General features: G+C 39.3%; 3 protein-coding genes across 4 annotated transcripts; 1 reads left to right on the top strand and 2 right to left on the bottom strand.

The window, feature by feature from the left end:
- Window positions 1–12,296: 12,296 nt before the first annotated feature.
- On the bottom strand, window positions 12,297–14,592 carry LOC130957422 (uncharacterized). The gene is made up of 3 exons (XM_057884278.1): window positions 14,268–14,592; window positions 12,727–13,413; window positions 12,297–12,631 (listed from the first exon to the last, which is right to left on the bottom strand). The coding sequence occupies exons 1-3, from the start codon at window positions 14,590–14,592 to the stop codon at window positions 12,297–12,299; spliced, it is 1,347 nt and encodes a 448-aa protein (XP_057740261.1).
- Window positions 14,593–15,491: 899 nt separating this feature from the next.
- LOC130955570 (uncharacterized) lies at window positions 15,492–18,708 on the top strand. Its single transcript, XM_057882460.1, has 7 exons — window positions 15,492–15,744; window positions 15,834–16,436; window positions 16,776–16,957; window positions 17,169–17,407; window positions 17,521–17,720; window positions 17,898–18,023; window positions 18,117–18,708. The coding sequence occupies exons 1-7, from the start codon at window positions 15,589–15,591 to the stop codon at window positions 18,213–18,215; spliced, it is 1,605 nt and encodes a 534-aa protein (XP_057738443.1). The 5' UTR covers window positions 15,492–15,588; the 3' UTR covers window positions 18,216–18,708.
- Window positions 18,709–18,885: 177 nt separating this feature from the next.
- On the bottom strand, window positions 18,886–20,941 carry LOC130955571 (serine/threonine-protein kinase ATG1t). 2 transcript variants are annotated; one of them, XM_057882462.1, is made up of 8 exons: window positions 20,590–20,941; window positions 20,308–20,425; window positions 20,145–20,203; window positions 19,857–19,921; window positions 19,659–19,752; window positions 19,498–19,578; window positions 19,275–19,386; window positions 18,886–19,185 (listed from the first exon to the last, which is right to left on the bottom strand). In XM_057882462.1, the coding sequence occupies exons 1-8, from the start codon at window positions 20,845–20,847 to the stop codon at window positions 19,118–19,120; spliced, it is 855 nt and encodes a 284-aa protein (XP_057738445.1). In that variant the 5' UTR covers window positions 20,848–20,941; the 3' UTR covers window positions 18,886–19,117. The 2 variants fall into 2 exon arrangements, with proteins under 2 accessions (XP_057738445.1, XP_057738444.1); XM_057882461.1 differs by having other exon boundaries at window positions 18,886–19,153; window positions 20,590–20,939.
- Between the last annotated feature and the right edge of the window lie 4,353 nt (window positions 20,942–25,294).

The following is a 25,294-nucleotide window of genomic DNA, read 5'->3' as shown; positions in this document are numbered from 1 at the left end:
GACAGTAAAGAAGCGCTTGCTGGGAGGCAACCCAGTCATTAGAAGGTTGTATGAATTGTTCTTACAAAGGCAAGTATCAAAAATGAAGGAATTCACAGAGTTACAGAAGGATTCAGCTCAAAAAGCAGAGAAAATGAGCTTACTGGCGAAAAAACGCCAGTAAGGGGCATTTTGGGCGTTAAACGCCAGAATGGGTACCATTCTGGGCGTTTAACGCCAGGAATGGTGCCATTTTGGGCGTTAAACACCGGAATGGGCACCATTCTGGGCGTTTAACGCCAGGTGTGCAGCATCCTGGGCGTTTTGTAAAAACGCCCAGTGACAAAGGATTTCTGGCGTTTAACGCCAGCCAGGGCACCTGGCTGGGCGTTAAACGCCCAAAAAGGGTAGCAAATGGGCGTTAAACGCCAGAATGGGTGCCATTCTGGGCGTTTAACGCCAGAAAGGTGGGGGGACCACAGTTTTGTTTTCAACTCAATTTTTTTCAAACTTTCCTCTTTTTAACCATACTCTTCTACATAAATGCACTTCAATCCTTCATCATTCACTTTCAAATCTTCACAAATCAAAACCATTCTTCAAATCTATTTCAAATTAATCCCAAATCTTCTTCAAAAACTCACCCTTTTCTCAATTTCTGTCCATATCTTTTCAAATCTCTCTCTCTTTTTTCGAAAACTCCCCTCCCCACCTTATAAATTCACGTTTGGCTCCCTAATTCCACCACACCATTCGAATTTCCTCTTCCTCCCCTCTCTTCTCTCTTTATTTTGCTTGAGGACAAGCAAACCTCTAAGTTTGGTGTGCTTTTCCGTGATCACTAAGCCAAGATTCATCAATATCATGGCTCCTAAGGGAAAACAAACCAATTTAAGAGGCAAGAAAGAGAATAATCCAAAGAATCTTTGGAATGAAGAGAAGTTCTTAACCAAAGAACATGAAGACCATTATCATAAAATAATGGGTCTGAGGTCAGTGATCCCGGAAGTTAAATTTGATCTGAAGGAAGATGAATATCCGGGGATCCAAGAGCAAATTCGAAACAGAGGATGGGAAGTTCTAACCAATCCTGAAACAAAGGTTGGAAGGAACATGGTTCAGGAATTCTACTCAAATCTGTGGCTAACAGATAAGCAGAGAATAACTGGAACCGCTTACCATACCTACAGAACCATGGTCAGAGGGAAAGTTATATACTTCCATCTGGACAAAATAAGAGAAATCTTCAAGTTGCCTCAACTGCAAGATGATCCTGATTCCTTTAATAGGAGGATGGTGAGAGTAGATAAGGGGTTGGATCAAGTTCTAGAGGACATATGCCTCCCTGGGACTAAGTGGATAACCAATTCAAAGGGTGTCCCAAACCAACTCAAGAGGGGAGACCTCAAGCCAATTGCAAGAGGTTGGCTAGACTTCATTGGGCGTTCCATATTGCCCAGTAGCAACCGTTCTGAGGTCACCATCAAGAGGGCAGTGATGATTCATTGCATTATGCTTGGAAAAGAAGTGGAGGTGCATCATGTGATTGCTTGTGAGATCTACACAATTGCAAATAAGAATTCCACTGAAGCCAAATTGGCTTATCCAAGCTTGATTTCCTTGCTCTGTAAAGAGGCTGGGGTGAAAATGGGAGTAGATGAGTTCATACCCATTGAACACCCAATCACCAAGAAGTCAATGGAAGGACAAGTGCAAGACAACTCCATCAAGAGGAGGGCGCAGGAATTCCTCCCTGAATTTCCAAGAATTGACTACTGGTCCAACCTAGAAGCATCTATTAACAAGTTGCAAGAGACTATGGAGCAACTGAAGGAAGAACAGCAGAATCAGAACTGCATGCTCTGCAAATTGCTGAAGGAGCAAGAGAAGCAGGGGCGTGAAATTCAAGAGATGAAGCGCCAAAAGCTCTCCTATCAAGCTGAGGGAGCAGCCACTTCTCAAAATCAAGGTTGTTGAGTCCTAACTCTGTGAAAACCTCTATCATTAGGAGCCTATTATTTTTCGTTTTTTTTATTTATTATTTTTAGTCTCATCTTATATCTATATTTGAGTCTTGCTCTTAATTAATAAAATTAATAAAGTTTATGCCTTAAAGCTATGAATGTCCTATGAATCCATCACCTCTCTTAAAAGAAAAATGCTTTAATCACAAAAGAACAAGAAGTGCAGGATTTCGAAATTTATCTCTGAAACTAGTTGAATTAGTTTGATGTGGTGACAATACTTTTTGTTTTCTGAATGAATGCTTGAACAGTGCATATGTCTTTTGAATTTGTTGTTTTAAGAATGTTAAAATTGTTGGCTCTTGAAAGACTGAGGAGAAAGAGAACTGTTATTGAGGATCTGAAAAATCATCAAATTGATTCTTGAAGCAAGAAAAGCAGTGAAAAAAAAAATTTCGAAAAAAAAAGAAAGAAAAAGAAAAAGAAAAGAAAAAAAAAGAAGAGAAGGAAATAAAGTTGTGATCCAAGGCAACAAGAGTGTGCTTAAGAACCCTGGACACCTCTAATTGGGGACTTTAGCAAAGCTGAGTCACAATCTAAGAAGGTTCACCCAATTATGTGTCTGTGGCATGTATGTATCCGGTGGTAATACTGGAAGACAGAGTGCTTTGGGCCACAGCCAAGACTCATACACTGGCTATGTTCAAGAATCAATATACTTAACTAGGAGAATCAATAACACTATCTGAGTTCTGAATTCTTATAGATGCCAATCATTCTGAACTTCAAAGGATAGAGTGAGATGCCAAAACTGTTCGGAGGCAAAAAGCTACTAGTCCCGCTCATCTAATTGGAGCTGTGTTTCTTTCATATTTTGGAGTCTATAGTATATTCTCTTCTTTTTATCCTATTTTGATTTTCAGTTGCTTGGGGACAAGCAACAATTTAAGTTTGGTGTTGTGATGAGCGGATAATTTGTATGCTTTTTGGCATTGTTTTTAGTATGTTTTTAGTATCTTTTAGTTAGTTTTTAGTATATTTCTATTAGTTTTTAATTAAAATTCACTTTTCTGGACTTTACTATAAGTTTGTGTGTTTTTCTGTGATTTCAGGTATTTTCTGACTGAAATTGAGGGTCCTGAGCAAAAATCTGATCCAGAGACTGAAAAGGACTGCAGATGCTGTTGGATTCTGACCTCCCTGCACTCGAAGTGGATTTTCTGAAGCTACAGGAGCCCAATTGGCGCGCTCTCAACGGCATTGGAAAGTAGACATCCTGGGCTTTCCAGCAATATATAATAGTCCATACTTTGCCCAAGATTTGATGGCCCAAACCGGCGCTCAAAGTCACCTACAGAAATTCCAGCGTTAAACGCCGGAACTGGCATAAAATTTGGAGTTAAACGCCCAAACTGGCATGAAAGCTGGCGTTTAACTCCAGAAAACGTCTCTACACATAAAAGCTTCATTGCTCAGCCCAAGCACACACCAAGTGGGCCCGGAAGTGGATTTTTCTGTCATTTACTCATTTCTGCAAACCTTAGGATACTAGCTTTTACTACTTATAGGATCTTTTGACATTGTATCCGTACCTTATGACCTCATAACATTTTGTACACGTTTCTTTCCACAGTATGAGCCTCTAAACCCCATGGTTGGGGGTGAGGAGCTCTGCTGTGTCTTGATGGATTAATGCAATTACTACTGTTTCTTATTCAATCATGCTTGCTTCGATTCTAAGATAACACTTGTTCTTAATCCGGATGAATGTGATGATCCGTGACAATCATCATCATTCTCAACTATGAACACGTGCCTGACAACCACCTCTGTTCTATCTTAGATTGAGTAGTTATCTCTTGGGTTCTTTAATCGGAATCTTCGTGGTATAGGCAGGACCTGATGGCAGCATTCAAGAGAATCCGGAAGGTCTAAACCTTGTCTGTGGTATTCTGAGTAGGATTCAATGATTGAATGACTGTGACGTGCTTCAAACCTGTAACCTACTGGGCGTTAGTGACAGACGCAAAAGAGGGATTCTATTCCGGTAGGGGAGGGAACCAAACCGGTGATTGGTAGTACTGTGACAGAGTGCGTGCATTAGCTTTCACTGCGAGGATGGGAGGTAGCCATTGACAACGGTGAAACCCTACATGAGCTTGCCATGGAAGGAGACTTGCGTGTTTGATGAAGAAGACAGTAGGAAAGCAGAGATTCAGAAGATGGAGCATCTCCAAACCTCAACCTATTCTCCATTACTGCAATACAAGTAACCATTTCATGTTCTTTTACTTTTTACAATCAATCCTGATAATTCCTGATATCCTGACTAAGATTTGCAAGATAACCATAGCTTGCTTCAAGCCGACAATCTCCGTGGGATCGACCCTTGCTCACGCAAGGTATTACTTGGACGACCCAGTGCACTTGCTGGTTAGTTGTGCGAAGTTGTAGTGATCACAATTTCGTGCACCAGTGCTAAATATGTATGCGCTTCACCAACCCTCCGGACCTCTCTAATGAAATAATACATTCATGGTTGGAAACTACACTAGATATAGCAATCATAAATGAGTAAATACGCCACAATTAAACTTGACATCACCAGTATCCGAAGCTCTGGTGGAGGGCTACACGGAGGCTCCAGGGACATCCAGTTACAGCTTGGCGGCAATGCACATGGTACTTTAATCAGTCTGATTTGACCATTCGGTACTCAACACTTTTGCAAATGCTATAGTTCTTCACACCCTGCATTAGCCGACACGAAACTCCACCCCATCGTCTAAGTTGTAATCGTCTTCCCTGGTGTTATAAAATGGAGATTTCTCATGTATCGCATCCAGATCCAATGCATAATAGTGACTTGGTACATCTGATAGCCCAAAATCGAGTGGAAAGAGGCAAAACATAGCGCACCACTGCCTCGGCTGGCATCTCTGGTACAAACTCCTATTCATCATCATCTTCAAAGGAATCACTATCGTTGCTATCCGCAATAACGTACTCTTCGTCAGAGTCTTCATCACCCACGTCCATGTCTTCCACTGGACTAGCAATATAAATCGGTGGTAGTGCGAGAGGTGGGTCATCCTGCACAAAGGTCAAGTGGACGGATTCACTACCACCAATATCACCATCCTCGACGGAAAGCTCCATCACTTGTTTTGCCATGATTCTCCCATGGATGTCAAACATGAGTCGCACATGCTCGTTGCCTTAGAGCCGAAACAGGCGAAACCGAAAAACTGTTACCCACCGGAGCTAGCAACTTATACCCTACCCTTCCGATCTCTTTTCTCCTTAAACCACAAAGGTTGCCCAATATCAGACTCTTCAACTCGGACAACAAACGTACGCGCCGAGTGCACAACAGTATCGGATTATCACACTCAAATATCACCTCATTGTCACTGTTTCTCATACAATAACTGAGATACACACAAACAGCCTAATTTTTGGAAGAAAAACGGAGGAGAAGAAAGTATGAAATGTATGTGGAGAATGGTAAGAGTCGCACATCCTTTTATAGCTGTTGGAAGTTTGTCTTACCGTATCTCGTTTATACTATAAATGTTATAACTCAATAGGTATCTCGTTTACAGTGTAAATAAGATTAGCTTGCATGTATCTCGTTTACACTGTAAACGAGATATATACGTGTTACGCTGTAAATGAGATAAGTAATTCTACATATTTTCGTAATAATTTTTAAATTATTTATTTCAGTAAATAAAATATTTTTTAATTTATTTAAATAAAAAATCCTATATTTGTGAGTGAAAATTATTTTTTTTAAGATTGGAATGAAAAACTTTGAAAGAAGATTTAAAAACAAAACAAGTAAATAAAAGAAAGGAAGTTTTTTGTAAAAAAAAAAACAAAAACAAAGATTTACTCAATTAAATAGATGTGCTGTTTAATTTATTTTTAATATATATTTTAAATTTTAATATATATATTTGAGTTAATAGTTAAATTAGTTCCTGAAAAATGAGTCATCTAAATTTATCTTTAAAAAATTGTATCAATCAAATTAGTCATTCAAAAATTATAAAATAATCACATTTTTTTCACTCTATTAACCATTTTTGTTAATAATTGATAATGTGAAATGTTAATTGACTACATATATAATACATGATATATTTAATTGGACACCAACTATATATATTTATAAAAATATATTAATTTAATCTTTTTTTTTTCAATTACATAAATCATAATCCTAATATAACCTAGAGACTAAATTGATATATTTTTATAAACATATCTAATCAATCTCCAATTAGATATATTAGGTATCACATATGTTGACAGTTAATATTTTATATTATTATTTATTGATAAAAATTGTTAATAAAGGAAAAAAAATAAATTTGATTAATTTATAATTTTAAAAAATTAATTTAATCGATAAATTTTTTAAAAATAAATTTGAAGTATAATTTATTTTTTAATAATTAATTTTACCATTAACCCGTATATATTCTATAAGAGTTAATGATTTAATAATCTATTTTGTGTGTCCATATAGTATAATTATAATCTTATTAACTAATTGAACTAATAAACCCGAAATGCAATAGTGTAATTAGTTTAGTTATCAATTTAATTTCAATAACTATGATTAAATGGGCAATTTCTTTTAGAGTTAATACTTAAAGTGGTCCGTAAACTTGCAATCGAGTCTCAATATCATTTCTCAACTTAAAATTGTCTCAATTTTGTTACTGAATTTAACAACAGTCAAAATTGCAAGAATCGAACCAATCAATAAACCGGTCAAATAACGAGTTCAATAGTTTAATAGTTCAATCGCAATTGAACCGAAAGTCAAACTAATTTAATTAAATATTAAATAAAATTATTAAAAAATAATCTATAATTAACCTGAACCTTAATATTATCAACATAATTAATAAAATTAACAGATACCATCAAGATTATGGAGATAAATCTGAACATCAAGATTAGAGACATAAGTGTCATTAAGATTATGGATATCATATAATTAACCTGAAACCTCAACATTATGTTAATTCATATAATTGCATCAAAAATTAATAAAATTAATAAGATTCCATCAATAATGAACAAAATTATTTTCAAAACTCGGAAAAAGAATGAACAAGAAAAAAAAATGAACACTTACAAAAAAAATTAACTCAAAAATAAAATCGTAAAAAATAAAGTAAGAAAAAAAAGACGAGAAACAATGGAGGAATGCTTGTCAGAGGAGAAAGATGGCCAATCAGATACGAGTTCAGGGCAGCAGAGAGAGCAAAGAAGGCTTAAAGTCCACGTCGACAGAAATAGATACTCGATAGGACAGAGGCGACTAACGATAGAAACTTCAAACGAGGACGATGATATAAGTTTTGAGTGGCGAGGGTGGCAACTGCTGGTGGTTACTACCGACGCCGATAGTGGTAAGGATGATGGAGGCGTTCCTTCTGCTCATTGGAGGAAATTAGGATCAGAAGAGAGAGGGAGGCGTTGTGAGGCTCATTTGGGAATTGGGACTGGGTTAGTGGATTTTATCTTTTTTTTTTTTTGCGTCAAAGCGACGCCATTTCTAAGGCAGATTACAAAATCGGGCCTTCAAAAAATCTGGCCGGTTCATTGGTTAATTATCGATTTAGCTAATTTTTAATCGATTTTTTGTAGGACAGTTTTGGAGATTAATTGGACCAACCAGATGACCGATTTATGGTTAATCTGGTCGAACTAGTCAGTCCGGCTTTCAAAATCTTGATAACGGTCATTTCTGAGATACTTTCGGGTGATAGAATGATAATGTGGTTAGTCAGAGGTCACATTAAAAGTTACACTGAATTGATAAAATATCGCCGTTTTATTTTTAACGTCTAAATAGAACATAAACGACATCGTTTAGGATATTTTAAAGGATTTTAATTTGTTGGAGTTAGAAAAAAAAGATGATAAAATTTTTCAAAATACGCTAAACAATATCATTTATGTTCGTCAAAACTAAAATAAAGACGTTTTATTTGTCCAATGTAGTTTTCAACGTAATCTCTGCATATTACATTAGCATTTTGCTACAAAAAATATCTCAAAAATGATCATTATTAAATTCAAAGATAAATTTAGTACAATTTTAAGTTTAGAGAGAACATTAATCAACCACTTTTTAATTTCTATATGGACGTTTGGATTGTGTTGCACCAGGTTATGGAAAGGAGGAGGGCTACACATGGGTGTGGTGTCAGATGTGTTGCAAATCGGACCATGCGACACATAAGGTGCAACACGGAGGGTCCGACTTGTGGCAACAAAAACGGACGGTCCATTTTGTTGCATGGTGGACACGCGGCACGCAAACATAGCTCCCCAAATGGTGCCCCACAGACCAACTCGCTGGATGCAATAAGGACTATCACCATCCGAGTTATTACTTTGATCCTTCACTTTCAACCTCAAAACTCCATTGTTGTTCTTCATTTCACTGCCGCTGGTGGGTTTGCATGGTGGAGAAAATAGGAAAATGCCAAAAAGAAATAAAATTAAAGATGTTGATCATCCTGAGCTTCATATTATGCACTATCTCAGTCATTCTGATTATGTAAATTTGTTAAAAAAATTTTAATTTTTATAATTATAGTTATTATTGTTAGAAATTTAGTTATTGTTATCATTCTTAGGATCTAAACTTAGAAATATATATAGAATGATTAGGACTATTTTTATTTTTTTTAATTTTTTCATTATTTTTGTATAAAAATTATTATTATTAGTGTGTTAATTATTATTATTGTTAGTGTGTTAATGATGCTATATATATACTTGCAGTTTAAAAGAAACGCAATAGTTTTTTTTAATTTGTTTAATATTTCTTATTATAATTATTAGAATTTTGGAAGAAGTGAAATATTAAAATATTTAGAAAATAAATTATAAAATGTAAACCGAATTGTTATTAATTTTTGGATACAACGTTTTTTTTTTTTTGAATTATTTTATAAATTTTTAGTTATTTATAATTGTTAGGAAATTAAATATTATTGTGGCTATGAGTAGTTGGACATAGGAATAAAAACCGAATGGTTAGTATTAATTTTTAAAAGTGTGTTACTTTATTTTTGTTAATTGTAATTATCATTGTTAGGAAGTTAATTATTATTGTTATTAGAAAATGAATTTAAGAAGATAATGACAATAATTATTAATATTTTTTAAAATTTAGAAATATGTATTTAATTTTACTTAAGTAATAGCTAATAGATAATCAATATTACAAATAATAATATTATGTATTAGAAAAATTTTTTTCATATCGCAAATAAATAAATAAACAGCATCTCTAATTTACTAATTTTCTTGAGATTTGATTAGGAATGTATGTATATGTATGTATTATGAATCTATGTATATGTATGTATTAGTTAATGTTATTAATAATTCATTTTGGAAGTACTAATTATTTGTTTTAGTCGAATTAAGTCAAATAATTTATGACAGATGTGTGGTTTCAAGTAATATTTGTTGTTGAGTTAGTTGCACAAATTTTGTTAATGAGTAGCTGTAGTTAAAAAATTCTTGCCTTCTAGTAGTAAGTTAGTAATAGTTAATGAGTTGACTAATAATTTGTTATGTTTTTTGTAGAAATTAAAAATGTTGACATGTGACCATCCAGTTCCACCGGATCGGTACAACGATCGGGTGGATCAGGAGCATTTATGAGTTACTGGATTTTATCATGCATTTCAGATTGGTGTCGTACAAAATCAGAAAGCACTTGTGAATGCTCTAATCGAACGGTGGCACCCTGATGCACATACGTTTCACTTTCCAATTGGTGAATGTGCCGTAACTCTTGAAGATGTGACTCTAATTCTTGGTCTTCCGACGGATGGTCTTCCAGTTACTGGGATGACAATGAGTAGTTTCTCAGTGTTGGAGGCGGAGTGTTTGCATCAATTTGGAGTTGCACCGCGTAAGTCGGACTGTAGAGGATGCTGCATAAAACTGACTTGGCTGCGGGATCTAAAAGAAAACATCCAGTTGAGTGATGAAATAAGTATACAGAGGTATGTGAAGTGCCACATTATGTTGATGATCGGGACGATCTTGTTTGGGGATAAATCTGGGGCTGGTGTGCACTGGAAGTTTCTACCCTTGCTTCGTGATTTTGCCGATAGTATAGTTGGGGATCGGCATGCCTAGCACACCTCTACAGGCCGTTATGCAGGGCATCTCGTTATAACTGTAAGGAAATAGATGGCCCAATAATACTTCTGCTCGGTTGGGCTTCGATCCAACTGCCATATCTATCGCCGCTTCCCAGGGAACCCCACAGTTTTTCACTAGCCAACAGGTAATATTATGTTACAATCTACCCGTATCTTTATATTTAAAATTCAGTTTAGCTAATTGAATATATGATATTAGGTGGTGTAACTGGGAGCGTGGTGACCGACGATATAGATATCTGAATCTAGCTCACTTTAGGAAGGCCTTTGATGAACTCCAGGAAAGCCATGTGTGTTTTAATTAAAGAATTCTTAGTTTCGGGTTTGGGGTCTGGGACAAAATTATGAAGCATTGTTATTGTTATTGGTATTCTGGGTTGTAATCATGAGTTTCCTTTATTTTTCCAATTTGTGTGGCTTGCTTATGCTGTGGATCGCGTGGATCCGAACATAATTCCTGCTGAAATCTATATGCAGTCAGTTGTGTGGACCGCTACTGTTTCGTTGATGTCATTTGAATGTATCGAGTGGCATGCTACCGATAGGTATAGGAGACAGTTCGGTTTTGTTCAGAGAGTACCTCATCAGGAGCGGAATCTGGACAAGGCGCATGGAGAAGTCCTGACTGGTTCTAAGAATCTTAACTGGGCTACAACACCGAGTCATTCAATTTAGGTGATGCATTGGACAAACAGGTATAACTACGTTCTTTCTGAGCTTCCCATGCCTTCACAGCATCCATTGGAAACTTACATGTACTGGTAACGGTCAAAATATGGGGACCGCTTGAACTTGTCGAATCTTGTGGGTCAAGACAATGATGAGGGTAATCAGGATATGGATGAGTGTAATGAGGGTATGGATGAGGATAGTCAGGATGCGGATGATGACAATGAGGAACTGGAGCCACAGTCGCCGCCACCATCCACTCCGAATCCACTTCCACAAGAACAACCTCAGTTCTCAAGCTAGTATGTACCTCAGACATAGTTCACCCCACCATTTCCAATACCTCAACAATATTGGAGTATGTCACAGTTTGAACAAGGAGAAGGAGGTTCTTTTAGCCAATTGCTTGGGTTCATGGCTGCAGATGCAAGACAATCATAATATGGCAATCATCTTGAGTTTCTGGCAGGTAGGTATTCATTGGATGCGAGGCTCCCGTGCCATACCTCATCGGTCGCTTCTGGAGGGTTCGTATCTATTGACTCTAGTAGAAGTGAAGGTGGACGCGGAGTTCTTAATAGTCAAAATCCTAATCGTATTTTCATGAGACCTCTTTAAGAAGATGCTAACACACTCGAGCAAGAGACCAATGCGTATCTAGTAGATGACCCGGATAACGAGGACGATGATGAGGAGGATGAAATAGAGGAGTTCGATGAGGATGAGAAATCCCGCAATGATGGTATTATGTTTTGTATTTTGCTTTACATGTTCGATTAGGTATTCATTTTGTGTTCATAAATGGTATTTCTGTGTGGTTTTACTAAATGATATGTTGTATCCATGTTGGTTTGACTACCTAATGTCACAATATTTAATTGTTTTTATTATTTTGTATACAGGTCAGGCACACACTCTGGATGACAAAGGCAAAGGTTACAATCTCAGGATTGATCCGCCACGTCGTAGCGCTAATCGCTACACTCCATATGTGTTCAAAAAGGCCGTAAAAAAATGCAAGAACTTCGTGAAGGATGTAAAGTGGGGAATGAGAAAGTAGTTGGGGCCTAGGCCAACGTAACATTCGCGTGTCCATCTCATTCAAGAAGCGCGTCATTTTGGGGCGACCTTTCATGACGCGTCTCAGGAACGGATTTGGGATGAACCGAGGTCCGTTGTAAGCAGGCCATGTAGTGGGGTTACCTAGTGGCCTAAACCTTGCTCGGTACCCCCGCCGAACTTGGTCCATCTTATACACATCATGAACATACACTTGCCAATCTAGTCGCTGGTTGGCACAACATGCAAAGACATGTCGACAGGGGATCCGGTCCACCTGGAACTCACCACAGTCACATCGAAGGCCACGTAGGTCCACTGCAAACTCCAGTCCACTTGGCATCTCACGCACCTCAAAGACCTCATTCTGCCGGTCAAAGCAACTAACCTGAATGTTTCCTGATGCAAGTTAGTTTGCATGCAACTTCGAGGTCACGACATCAGAAAACATATGGCCAGCATTAATCCGAGCTTCCGCCTCCGCTCTTTTTTGAGGAAACAACTCGTTAAGCCTGTAGAATGTTGCCTTCACAAGGGCAGTCACGGAGAGATTGCGTGCACCCTTCAATACTAAATTGATGCATTCCACTAGATTCGTCGTCATTTGACCCCATCGATATCCACCATCAAAAGCCAACGCGTACTGTTCTCGGGGGATTCGGTTTAACCAGTCAGTGAAGGCCTCGCCCCGTTCTCGTAAACGCTGGTAACGCACCTCGTACTCCCGCACCGTCCTCGAATATCCTGCAGGATAAAAAGAAATATATGAAACAAAAGAAGTCAACACACTTATTGAAGGGAACTTTGTTACTAAATTAATTAGCTTTACTGAGCACTACCTATGTTGACGACTAGTTTTTGCAAGTACGGCGCCTTGAATTTTCTCAGAAAATTCGACTCTATATGCCTGATGCAAAACATATGAAAAGCTCTAGGAGGTGACCAAGCCCCGTTACTCCTTTCCACAGCTGCATTTATGGATTCGTGACCGTCGGATATCAGTCCCACACCATCCCGAGTGACAACATGCTGACGAAGGTTACTCAGGAAAAAGTGCCACGCATCTGAAGTCTCTCCCTCCATAATTGCAAACGCAATTAGGACGATATTGTTGTTGTCATCCTGTGACACTGCCACTAGTAGACAACCCTTGTACTTTCCGTACAAGTGAGTCCCATCCACCTGGACAACTGGCTTACAATGTCTGAATGCTCTAATGCAGGGGTAATAACTCCAGAAGACACGATGCAACACCCGAATATCAGTCACTAAGTCATCGCCTTGATATGCAGGCATAGTCTCAAAATGAACAACAGCTGATGGCTCCTTGTGCCACATGGCCTCAAACCATATAGGCAACGCTTCGTACGATGCTTCCCAGCCTCCAAATATTTTTTCCACTGTCTTTTGCTTAGCCAACCATGCTTTCCGATAACTAATAGTGTAGTTGAACTTCGATTGCACCTCTGCTATAACCGATTTTACCTTCAAGGCGGGGTCTGCCTCAACCAACGGCTTAATTTCTTCTGCAATTTAGGTCGAATTCAGCTTCGAATGATCCTGAGAAATTGTGGCTCTGGTACATGTGTGATTCCATTATACCTCCTTATAACCCAACAGTACTTCCGGCTGATCATGCTAACCCGGATAAGCCAATCACACCCTAACCCATACTGTGTACACTTCGCATAAAATGTCAACGGCTCAGACTCATACACCCAGTAGTCTACGCTTCTTCGTATAGTATACTCTTTTATCGCTTTAATAACAGCTTCCCTAGAACTGAATTCCATCTCAACAACAAATTCACCATCTGCGACAAAAGGAATTTCTGCCACTAGGACAACCATACAACCAATTTTAAAAACACAAATATTTAAACATCGAAAATAAACGTAAAACAATTTTTACTGCATCAATTATGATAAAAACCTCCAAACTATTTATATTTAACTAATTTACTAACAAATACTTATTTATATTCAACTAATCTACTAACAGATACTAATTTTAATTTAACTAATTTACTAGTTTACTATTCTATACTAATAAATACTAATTTATATTAATATAATTTACTAATTTACTAATAAATACTAATAAATACCAATTTATATTTACTTAATTTACTAAATTAACTCATAAATACTAACAGATATTTAACTAATTTACTAATTAACCAATAAATTCTAATTTATATTCAACTAATTCAATAACTTCCTAATAAATTTACTATCTTAAAGTTAAATACACAAACAGGTAAACAAAAATAAATACTGATCGAGTATATTTTCACACCTCACTTAGCTACTTGGTCTAACTATCAAGATAAATTATTAAAAAATTCTAATCCTTCTTATAAATACGGAGAATTACATACCTGCACTGATATAATCCGGAAATTCCGGAACATGCATGGCTTCCAAATCCAAAACTCGCATGAATGATGGCTCCTCAAACGGCACATCGTTTGCCAGTGTAGTTGCCACATCAGACACATCCGGAGCCATAGCTCCGTCACCTTGAACCTCATCTCCATCTGCACCAACAACTTCGTAGTTGCTTTCGAACTCTTCTTCACTGTCACTATTGTAATCTTCCCGTAGAATATTCTGGTCGGCCTCAGATTGCTCAAACTCAACATACAACTCGATGAACGAGAGTTGACTCCGATTTTCAATATACATGGAAAACATATCTTGCATGCTCGCTTCGTCCGTTACATATTTGGTTTGAAACTGGACGAATCCACCAAACACTTGTATAGGATATCTATATAGAATACATGATATTCTTCTTGTCCTCTCAGAATGAATCTTTTCACAGATCACACTTTTGAGCTCTTCAAATGAGATTGTGAAAGGAATCACAACATCTAATGAATTTTCACAAACAAATGTTACTCTTTCAGATGTTTGTAACAAAATCTGACCAAAATAATACACCTTCAATAAAATTCTGTTACTCATTTCTCTCAATCACATTAACAAGCTCATAAACTTGGGTTTTAGATGTTTAGCTATTATGCCAAACAAGTAAGAAACAGAGAAACTAAAAACCAGAAAAAAGAACCGTTCAAGAAGGAGAAGAAGATGCGAGTTGTTGTTCTGATCCAGTTTTTACCAACTTTTATTTAAAGTCCCAACCAAATCAGACCATGCAAATACCTTTAGTGAATTCAAAAAAATAATAAAAAATTCAGCTCGGACCCTCTGATTTCATAACACAACACAAAAAAGAAAAAAATCAACACTACTAATAACTCGGAAGGTACGATTACCACCTTTCGAAATTCCAAAATCTCTTCCTCCTCAAATCGGACCTACTGATTTACTATGCCAAACTTAAAACTCAAACAAATCGCACGATTCGAGTTCTTGAACCTGACACTAACAAAAAAGCTGTCCCATATATTTGAATGGCGCCTCCATGACTCCATATCCAGAAAAAACACACACAAAGCCTCTATATCAAAAAAATTGAGCCTTGATCAACTGTTTGTTCAGATACTACTTTGTGTATTGATTTGTTTTTTTTTTAAGTTATAGAACGTTAGAGAAAGTAAATAGTTATACGCAACTAGAATATAAACGTGCCACGTACTTTCCTCGTTTTGGCAAGATCAGGTGCCACCGCCACATTCTCAGTTGGCGAAAACAATAAACTAAACTAAAAACTAAATCTGATCTTTTACGCTGCCGATGGGAGCGTCTCAGTCTACAGAGCCCGCGGTTTCCGCCGAACAAAGGGAGGCAGAATCCGTCGCAGCCTCCACCGGTGCTCTCCCACTCCTCCACAAAGCCTTCTCCAACCTCTCCAATCCCCAAACTAATGCCGTCCCCTTCGAAAATCTTCCGGTGCGGTAACTACTCTCTCACACACACCACTTCTTACTCTTCTTTTTCTCTTCCTTTGATTTCTAACTTGCAAAGCACGTTCTTTTCAGCAATGCTTCGGTTTCGCACGCGAAGATCGAACCTACTCCGGCAACAGCGTCCCGGCTTCGTTTCCGGTTTTGTTGGATCACTTAGGTTCCTCAATCGTCGATCAATTTTTCGTTCCCGGCAAAGGTGGAATCGATTGGCTTCAGTTCGTTAATGGCTTCAATAAGTGCTGTGCTAGGGTTTCTGCGTCTGTTTCACTCAACATGCTTTTCAGAGTGTTTGCTGCAATGGCTTTGAAAGCGAATGTGCCTCTGCATTTGGTGTTTGAGTCTGAGGATGATGAATGCAAGATTAATGGTCACCTTCTTCCGAGTGACGTGCTTCTTCTTCTTTACGTGTGTTGGGTTATGTCTTGGGATTGTAGAAATTTGGGAAATTCTGAAAGGAAAGGGAATGTTAGGTTACCTGATCTTAGCCATTTGGTGTTGTCAGCGATCACATCTTGTGGCAAAGTTGAGGGTGGCTTCAATGTGTGGGATTGTGATGTATCAAGTTTGGGAGTTGAACTTCCTGCAGGGAAGTTTGTTACTTGGGTTATGAGTACGGTGCCATGTCTTCCAGATTGCTTAAGGCAGTATTTTCATGCAAGAATACAAATGGCAGGGGTAAGTTGTGATTTGATGAAATTAGGCAAAGATTCAAAATATTAAAAGCAAAGCATCCACTAAATCAGCCACCTAAAAAAAATATATCAGAGAATATAAAATACACATTAAAAATTAGTTAAATAATATATATATTCATACACAAATTGTGGTTGATTTGGTAGTTTGTTTTTGGCGTGTGCACATTACATTTTTTGCTATTGTATTGTTAACCATTGTAGCAATATAGCACCTATCTTTTTACCAATAGTCCTTTTAAGGTAAAAATGTTACATCTAGTTCTTAGGTGTTGACGTGTTGTAAGATGCACTAATAAGAAGCTGCTATTCTGAATGGCAGGATCAATTGGAATATTTGAATTCCTCTACTGGAGATATTTCATCTGCAGCAGCATGTGATTATATTTTAACCCAAGGAAGAGCGTGGGCAATATCTATCACACAAAAAAGTACAGTAAATGATGAGATTTCAAGAGTATTTTTATGCAGTGGAAGTGGAATGGATAAAAACCTTCTTTATCGGTTTGCATCGCTAACCCTTAATCAGTCTCATATTTCTGTTCTGTGTTTTAGTCTCTGGGCCCTTCTTATTTTTCAAAAAGCATAACCCCAATCACCCATTTTGGTGTTGCGGTGATTTTCTTTCTATTGAGTTCTTGTTCATAATCATGATTTTGAAAGATACAAGATGGAGAAAGAAAATAACTATTGATAAAAGTTTACTTTGTTATAGGTCATCTACTCATGGACGAGGCCTCAATAGATTTTGGTCTCATGTAGAAGGTTACAAGGGTCCACTGCTAATTTTGATTGCCGCAAGTTCAGGAAATGCTCGTGAGGGAAGTTCCACTGATAGGAAGTGGGTTATAGGTGCCCTAACAAGTCAAGGTCTTGAAAATAAGGATACCTTCTATGGAGCTTCTGGATGTTTATATTCAATAAGCCCTGTGTTTCGTGCATTCCCACCCAGTGGTATGTCATAGAGGTGTTAACATTCCTTTCTTCCGCCTTTTTCCCATCCCTTCCATGGTATATGAGCAGTTTTGATGAAACGCTGAAACAATTATAAACGCTGTTGTTGGCAGGTAAGGAAAAGAATTTTGTTTATAGCCACTTGCATCCTACTGGTAGGGTGTACCAAGCGCATCCAAAACCAGTGGGAGTTGCATTTGGTGGAACTCCAGGAAATGAGAGAATATTTATTGAAGAAGATTTTTCCAAAGTGACCATTCGCCACCATGCTATTGACAAAACCTACCGTAGTGGTTCTCTCTTTCCGGATCAAGTAGATCTCTATGCCTTAATTTTGTAAACCTATAATGAGTAATGCTTGCATAAAAAGTAACTTCTGGTCTTCCTCAACGAAAAGAGAATGACCATCTTAGGAATTCTTCATGGCTGTCCAATTTAAGTTAATTGTGTCTCGTATTTCCGAGCTTCTGTTGATTAGTTATTGTTTCAGGGTTTCCTAGCCGTTGAAGCTGTGATTTCAGAAGTGGAAGTCTGGGGACTTGGAGGGGAAGTAGCAAAGGAAGTGCAAAGCTCGTACAAAAGGAGAGAAGAACTCTTCAATGAACAAAGACGAAAAGTATATCCTAGTTTGACCTATTTTGTTGTTGACTTGTTGCAACCAAGTTCAATTTTGGTACAGATGTAACAGTTGTTTCATGCTACTTTGTAGGTTGACTTGAAAACATTTGCGAATTGGGAAGATTCTCCTGAGAAAATGATGATGGACATGATGTCAGATCCAAATGCTGTCCAAAGGGAAGACCGCTGAGTTGGACCATGTGGTTTTGCATCCCTTAGTACAAGAATCCTCAGGCAGAATCATGGAATGCCATCTCGTTCGATGCTCCTGTGGTTATTCATTATTTTGGATTCTGATCCTCAGGTCACATGTATATATTGTGCTTGTGTTGTAATAATTGTCTTTACATGTACAATGTTGGGTGGGGGTGTGTCAACATAATCCTTTATAAAATTGTGTATTCTATTAAAACATATTGCCATATCGGACATGGATGGGGGAACCTTGCATCAGAAGAGTATGATGTGCGAGTCAAATTTGGAATAAGGCTGCACAGTGCCTCAGCCAGGAACCATAGAGCTAAGTCTCTGTCTCGTGCATATATATCATTTGACTATTTGAGTGGAAAACACAACTAAAATATAGTTAAACTGATTCCGTAATTTGTATCATTAGGCTTTGTTTTGTTGAATGGATTATAGTGTAATCAAAGTGAGGAAAAAGATAGCGTTTCATTCATGTTTTTGCCAATAACGAGAGACACATTGTAAATCGCAGTGGACTTATTTTGCATCGCCTAAAAAAAAGGAACCATTTCAAAAATCTATCTAGATTTTTAGAACCAGTTGAATTTTAGTATTGGTTAAATTGACTATTTTCATGAAGACATCTTTGTGATAATATTGTGAATTGTTGGATAATTCAATTAAACATATTTAGTTAAATATATTAAACCATTTAATGGTTTATAATATATTCTTCACATGAAGATGTCTTCATTAGAGTAACGACTTTGGTTAATATCTTATGCCTACATATGTGATCGTCGGATATTGTTCTTGTTGCCTTGTTGGACTTGTAAAGAAGTTGCCATCTTGGGTTCTGAATTGCTGATCTTGTGGAAATTATGAACAGTTAATCGTGGGTTACCATCAAGCTCCCATCACTTTTCTACGTAGAAACCTATGCTGATAAAATTCATCGAAAGATAGGCGATCCACTACAATGGAGTGAGAAGTAAATAAATTCTTCAAACTTAATTGATTGAACAGAAGGAAAAATATAAGTAATACAGGAGATGCCAATAACCTGGATTTGAGCATAGTAGTTTTGAACAAACATCAAGACAATCAGGATCCAATCCTAAAAGAATCATCTGAGAAAATGGCAAGCCGGTAGAGGATCTGATATTCTTTAACAGCTGAAATAAGCATCTTGTATCAGCCATGATTGCAGAATGAAACTTTTTATTTCTTCCAGGTCCAAAAAAAAAAAAAACTTTTTATTTCTTGTTCAAAGTCATGATGTTTACCTGAACATTATTTCTGCCATTAAAAGGAGGGTAGCCGTTTAGAAGCTCGAAAAGAATAACCCCAATACTCCACATATCTGCCTATAACACAACAAAATTTCACTAAACCCAATTTATAGATGTCAATGTTAATACTTAAAAGCAAAGACGGCTGGTGATACCTTGCTATCGTATTTCTGGAACTGAAGAACTTCCGGTGCCATGTATAATGGCGTACCACAGACTGTCTCCGCATACTCGCCCGGACGTACAGTTCTTCATATTTTATGAAAGACAAAGAAGTTGGGGTAACAACATGAAACTAAATAAAAATAAAAATTGCAACTACTTATATTTATTTCCCCTAAACTGATAACTACCTTGAGAGACCAAAGTCTGCAATCTTTAGAATCGCATCATCTCTGGGTTTTGATAGCAAAATGTTCTGATTCAACAACACCATCAATGCAAACAGATTTGTTTCCAGCAAAGTGATATTCGCTACAAATAGATTATCTTTTTCATGAACAATTCAAGCTACATACTAATGGCCCTCACAATCCCACCATTCGAAGTAAGTATTTAGTTCACATAAATGCTAATGTAGTAATAGGCATCTCAAACCAAAGTAGCAACAATGTCACATACATTTTTCATTTTAGCTTTACCTCTGGTTTCAAATCTCTATGAATGATACCATGACTTTGTAATATTTTCATACCAGAACCTGCAAAACACTGAGACAAATTCCTTAGTTGCAAACTTGCAAGGCTAAAACAAGCACCAACACCAAAAGAATACTTCAATAAAGAATGCAGGTAAAAGAGTTACCAAGCTGCTGCATGAATCTTCTGGCAGTTTGTTGTTGAACTCTCCCATGGAATCGGATATAAGAAGCAAGGTTTCCTCCAGCACAGAACTCCATCACCAAGTACGCACATCCATCATACTAAAGTAGAAAACAGCAATAGCGAAAGTTTAAATAATAAAAATAATAATAAAATGATCCTTCAATTATGCAACAAAGAATTGATTTTCTCAACATATTTCACTTAAATTTAAAAAATAAGAAAAAGGGCATTCAAATAAAAGCTAAAATTAAAAAAGAAGAACCTGGAAGAAATCAAGGAGGCGAACGATGTTGGGGTGGTTGACGGAGGACAAGAAATTGAGCTCGCAGTGGAACGATGACTTAAGGCGAGGGCTGAGTTTGGAGAGGAAGACCTGTTTCACTGCCACCTCTTCGCCGGTGCCTCTGTGCTCCGCCTTCCACACCGCCGAGAACGACCCTTTTCCGATCTTCCGCTTCAGAAGGATGTCCTTTACTCTTACCGATTCGCTCTCTTCTTCTTCTTTTTCTCCTTCTTCCATTTCTGTTGATAGTGATAGAACTGCTGCTGCTTCTTTGACAAATTTGATCCACGATTGTTCTGTGTGGAATGTTCTCTTCTCTGCTATCTGTCTCTTTCACCGTTTCACGTGGAAAAAATTGTACGGACCAAATCAAATAGTTACTATTTAAATTTATTTTTTAAATCCATTATATATATATATATATATATATATATATATCTAATTTTGCAGCAAAAAATTGTCACATAACATCTCTTTATTATATCTAAATTAGAAATGTTTTCCACTTTTTGCAAATACCTTCCTGTTTTTTTATTCCAATTGCAAATCTTTAATTGCAAATTTATTTATTAGGGTAAAAAACCATAATAAGCCAACTGACTCAAAAAATTACGTAAATACGCCAAAGCAAAAATCGTTTCAGCAATAAGTCAGATCGTATTTTTATATAATTCGAACCAGGTTGGTTCGAACTCTAATTGTTAGTAAATCGAACCAGATGAGTTCGAATTAGGTTTTTTTGGTTGGTAATAAATCGAACCAGCTTGGTTCGAATTAAGAATGAACGTAATTTGAACTAAGCTGGTTCGAATTATAGAGAGAGACGGTTTCCGTGTAATTCGAACCGGATTAGTTTGAATTACACAAATCATAGTTCGAACCAGACCGGTTCGAATTAGTGTGAGACTGAGCTGTATATATATGGTTCCAAACGTGAGTTAGTCTCATTAGAGGGAGTAAGATGGCTAGTGAGGAGAGTTTTGTGGTTTTGGTGCACCACAGAGGATCTGTTAATAGAAAAACTCGTTCCGGAGTAAAGTTCATAGATAAGAATCCTCTATGTATTGTCGTAACATCTACGACGAGTTATGATGACCTTGTCAGCGCTGTACTAATGAAGCTCGGTCTGGATGGTGCGAAGCGGGTAAAGAAGTTTTTCTATCGCATTCCAGTCACGGTGCTACAGAATACCGTGAAGTATGATTGCTTCACGATTAATAATGATGTGGACTTGCAAGTAATATTTCTTTGTCGGCGGCAGTTTCCGGAGGTGAGGACACCGGAGTTGTTGGCACGGCTGGTTGATGTTGTATCCAGCTCCGGCGGTTCGAACAGGAATACGAACACTATAGCGAATCCAGCAGGTTCTAGTTCCCGGCCTGCCGTTGCTTCCTCCTCCGTCCCTGTGTACGAACCAGGGGTCCAACCGGTCGCCTCCCCGTCTTTTGCTGTTGACCTCAATGGCACCGAAGGCGACGAGGTAGTGGAAAGGGAAAATTTGCCAAACGCTTTAGTGGGAGTTGCACCTATTGGCGTTGGAGACGGTTTTTTGGGTGATGAAGAGGAGGATGACGTCGAGCCGGATATGATTGACAATGACAGCGCTGATGATATTGGAGCGACTGGGCCTGCATTGGAGGTAGGTGGTTCTAGCTCTGGCACACAGCAGTATCCACCACATTTTTCCTCGTTGGACTTGGACGCCATGAGACATGAGGGGGTTTTAGGGCACGCTGTTGGATTCGGAGCTAGAGATGCAGAAGGGACTACTGGTCTGACAGAGTTCCAGGTTGGTCAGCAATTCCAGGATAAAGATGAGGCCCTTTTAAGTGTGAAGACTTACAGCATCCGGCGAGGGGTACAGTACAAGGTGGTGGAGTCCGATCACCACCGGTATGTGGGCAAGTGTTCCGAGTTTGGGAATGGGTGCACATGGTTGATTCGACTGAGTCTTCGGAAGTGCAAGGGCATTTGGGAGGTCAAACGGTACAATGGACCTCACACTTGCCTGGCCACATCCATCTCGAGTGACCACAGGAGTTTGGATTATCATGTGATTTCGGCGTTCATTATGCCAATGGTTAGGGCCGATGCATCCGTGAGCATAAAGGTGCTCCTGAACGCCACGGCAGCGCACTTTGGTTTTAGGCCGACTTACCGGAGGGTTTGGATGGCGAAGCAGAAATCTATTGCCCTCATCTACGGTGACTGGGATGATTCCTACAACGACTTGCCTAGGTGGGTGTTGGGTGTGCAGCTGACGATGCCTGGTAGTGTTGTGGTCCTTAAGACGAGCCCGGTTCGAGTTGGAGGACAGGTGGACGAGTCTCAAGCGTACTTCCACAGGCTTTTCTGGACTTTCCCGCCGTGCATCGAGGCATTCCGTCATTGCAAGCCGCTAGTGAGCATTGACGGCACACATCTGTATGGGAAGTATGGGGGGACGTTGCTCATCGCGATTGCACAGGATGGGAACTCCAACATTCTACCTGTCGCATTCGCACTAGTAGAGGGTGAGAATGCGGAATCCTGGACATTCTTTCTCTCGCACCTTCGACAGCACGTGACCCCGCAGCCCGGTCTGCTGGTTATATCGGACAGGCACAACGGCATCAAGGCTGCGCTTGAGGTCCCTGACAGCGGTTGGTTACCGCCATCTGCGTACCGTGCATTCTGCATACGACACGTAGCGGCTAATTTTGCCCTAACCTTCAAGGGCAAAGACGCTAGGAGGCTACTAGTGAACGCGGCGTATGCGAAGACTGAGGTTGAATTTGATTACTGGTTTGATATCCTGCGATCTGAAGATCCGGCGATGTGTGAGTGGGCGAACCGGATTGATTACTCGTTATGGACTCAGCATCGTGATGAGGGGCGGAGATTCGGTCACATGACGACGAACATCTCCGAGTGTGTGAACTCTATCCTGAAGGGGGTCAGAAATCTCCCTGTAGCATCCCTGGTGAAGGCAACATATGGTAGGCTTGCGGAACTCTTTGTTCGCAAGGGAAGAGAGGCTGAGGCCCAGATGGGAACAGGACAACAATTCAGTCAGCATTTGGTGAAGTGTATTGAGGCCAACATGAAGATGGCCAGGTGCTTCACGGTGACGCTGTATGACCGGGATAACTCCGAGTTCACTGTAGCAGAGACCACTCCGACTGGTTCTTTCTCCTTGGGTACTTACAGAGTATCACTTGCCTCTCGGACATGTGACTGCGGGTACTTCCAGGCTCTTCATTTCCCGTGTCAGCACGCACTTGCATGCTGTGCATACTCACGGGTCACCTGGACCTCTTACGTTCACAGCGTCTATCAGATTAGCTCGGTGTTCAGTGTGTATCGGATGGGATTCACACCTCCGATCCCGGAGGGCTTCTGGCCACCTTACGACGGGCCCACGGTGATTCCAGACCCTGACAAGAGGCGTGCCAGAGAGGGTCGTCCTAGATCCACTAGGATACGGACGAATATGGACGAGGCAGATCCGAATCGGCCAAAGAGGTGCGGCCTATGTCGCCAACCCGGACACACACGACGTAGTTGCCCACAGGTTGGAGGATCGTCTCAGACAGGACACCATTAGTATGCATGTTGTTAGTGTTAGCATTATTTACATTAGTGCGCATGTTGCTAGTCTTAGTATTATTTACATTAGTTCGCATGTTGTTAGTGTCAGTATTATTTACATTAGTGCGCATGTCTTTTACTTTAATTGTTGCGAGTAGTAATGAATATGGCTTCTTTAATTATGAATAATGCTACATGTTCCGTAGATGCACAATTTAATAAGAAAAAATAAACACTAAACTGTTTCAAGATTCATTGATCATACATAATCAAAGTCCCACAACACAAATAAAAAAAACATAGGTGAACAGACTATAACATAACAAAAAAAGTACAAATCACTATCATACATGATTGAATTTTAAGGAAAGAAATACATGAAACGTGAATCATCTAAACAGATGCGACCCATTACCACAGCGACGGGCTACCCGTGCCCTCTGTCCTCGGCGGATAAACGGCTCCTCATCCTCGATGTCATCCCCATCATCCTGTGGGGCAGGCTGTGCTGGTGACGCAACATGCAGGGGTGCCGCCGAAATCCCTGCGACAGACTTTGATGCAGCGGTGAAGGCGGATGGAGGAGTACCTCCGAGACAGAACTGGTGACCAGCGGATGAGGATGGAGGCTCATTCAGATCAACATCTAACGGGGCCTGTGTGCCTGAGGTCTGACCACCACTGCGTGGAGTCGCGTCCCCCTGCATGATGGCGGTGATCTCCTCTAGGAAGCGTGGACTCCCAAAGTCCCCAACAAGCGTGTCTGACCCAATAAAGTCTGACCACTGTGATCCCGAGATGTGCCAAGGTGTCCCCCCCTGCTCAGGCTGGTCATCGGCTGGCACACCAACGAAGTAATCTCCAAGAGGGCCTGATCCAAGTACAGCGTCACCTGTGTCAGCCCCATCACCCATCCCTGTACCATACCACTCACCTGCATGACCCTGATCGTGTGTGCTAGTACCAGCAGCTGCAGCAGCCCCTGAACCACCCCCACCAACGTGCCCATGCTGATCGTCGTCGTCGTCCCCATGGTCAGCACGACCCCTCGCCCTACCTCCCTGGCCTCGTCCTCCGCCTCTAGCAGGACCGGCGTCGTAATCATCGTGCACAG

The sequence above is a fragment of the Arachis stenosperma genome, chromosome 10, assembly GCF_014773155.1.
Source record: "Arachis stenosperma cultivar V10309 chromosome 10, arast.V10309.gnm1.PFL2, whole genome shotgun sequence".
NCBI lineage: Eukaryota > Viridiplantae > Streptophyta > Magnoliopsida > Fabales > Fabaceae > Arachis > Arachis stenosperma.
Note: the sequence above shows the minus strand (reverse complement) of the source record. Positions and strands in the feature narration are given on the sequence as shown.

Coding starts and splice junctions, on each gene's coding strand:
- LOC130957422 (XM_057884278.1), bottom strand. CDS start 14,592: ATGCAAGATATGTTTTCCATGTATATTGAAAATCGGAGTCAACTCTCG. Junction 13,414..14,267: donor TCCGGATTATATCAGTGCAG/GTATGTAATTCT, acceptor CCTAAATTGCAG/AAGAAATTAAGCCGTTGGTT. Junction 12,632..12,726: donor AAAACTAGTCGTCAACATAG/GTAGTGCTCAGT, acceptor TTTATCCTGCAG/GATATTCGAGGACGGTGCGG.
- LOC130955570 (XM_057882460.1), top strand. CDS start 15,589: ATGGGAGCGTCTCAGTCTACAGAGCCCGCGGTTTCCGCCGAACAAAGG. Junction 16,958..17,168: donor GATAAAAACCTTCTTTATCG/GTTTGCATCGCT, acceptor ACTTTGTTATAG/GTCATCTACTCATGGACGAG. Junction 17,408..17,520: donor TCGTGCATTCCCACCCAGTG/GTATGTCATAGA, acceptor TGTTGTTGGCAG/GTAAGGAAAAGAATTTTGTT.
- LOC130955571 (XM_057882462.1), bottom strand. CDS start 20,847: ATGGAAGAAGGAGAAAAAGAAGAAGAAGAGAGCGAATCGGTAAGAGTA. Junction 19,753..19,856: donor GCAGACTTTGGTCTCTCAAG/GTAGTTATCAGT, acceptor TAAAATATGAAG/AACTGTACGTCCGGGCGAGT. Junction 19,186..19,274: donor ACTACTATGCTCAAATCCAG/GTTATTGGCATC, acceptor ACTCCATTGTAG/TGGATCGCCTATCTTTCGAT.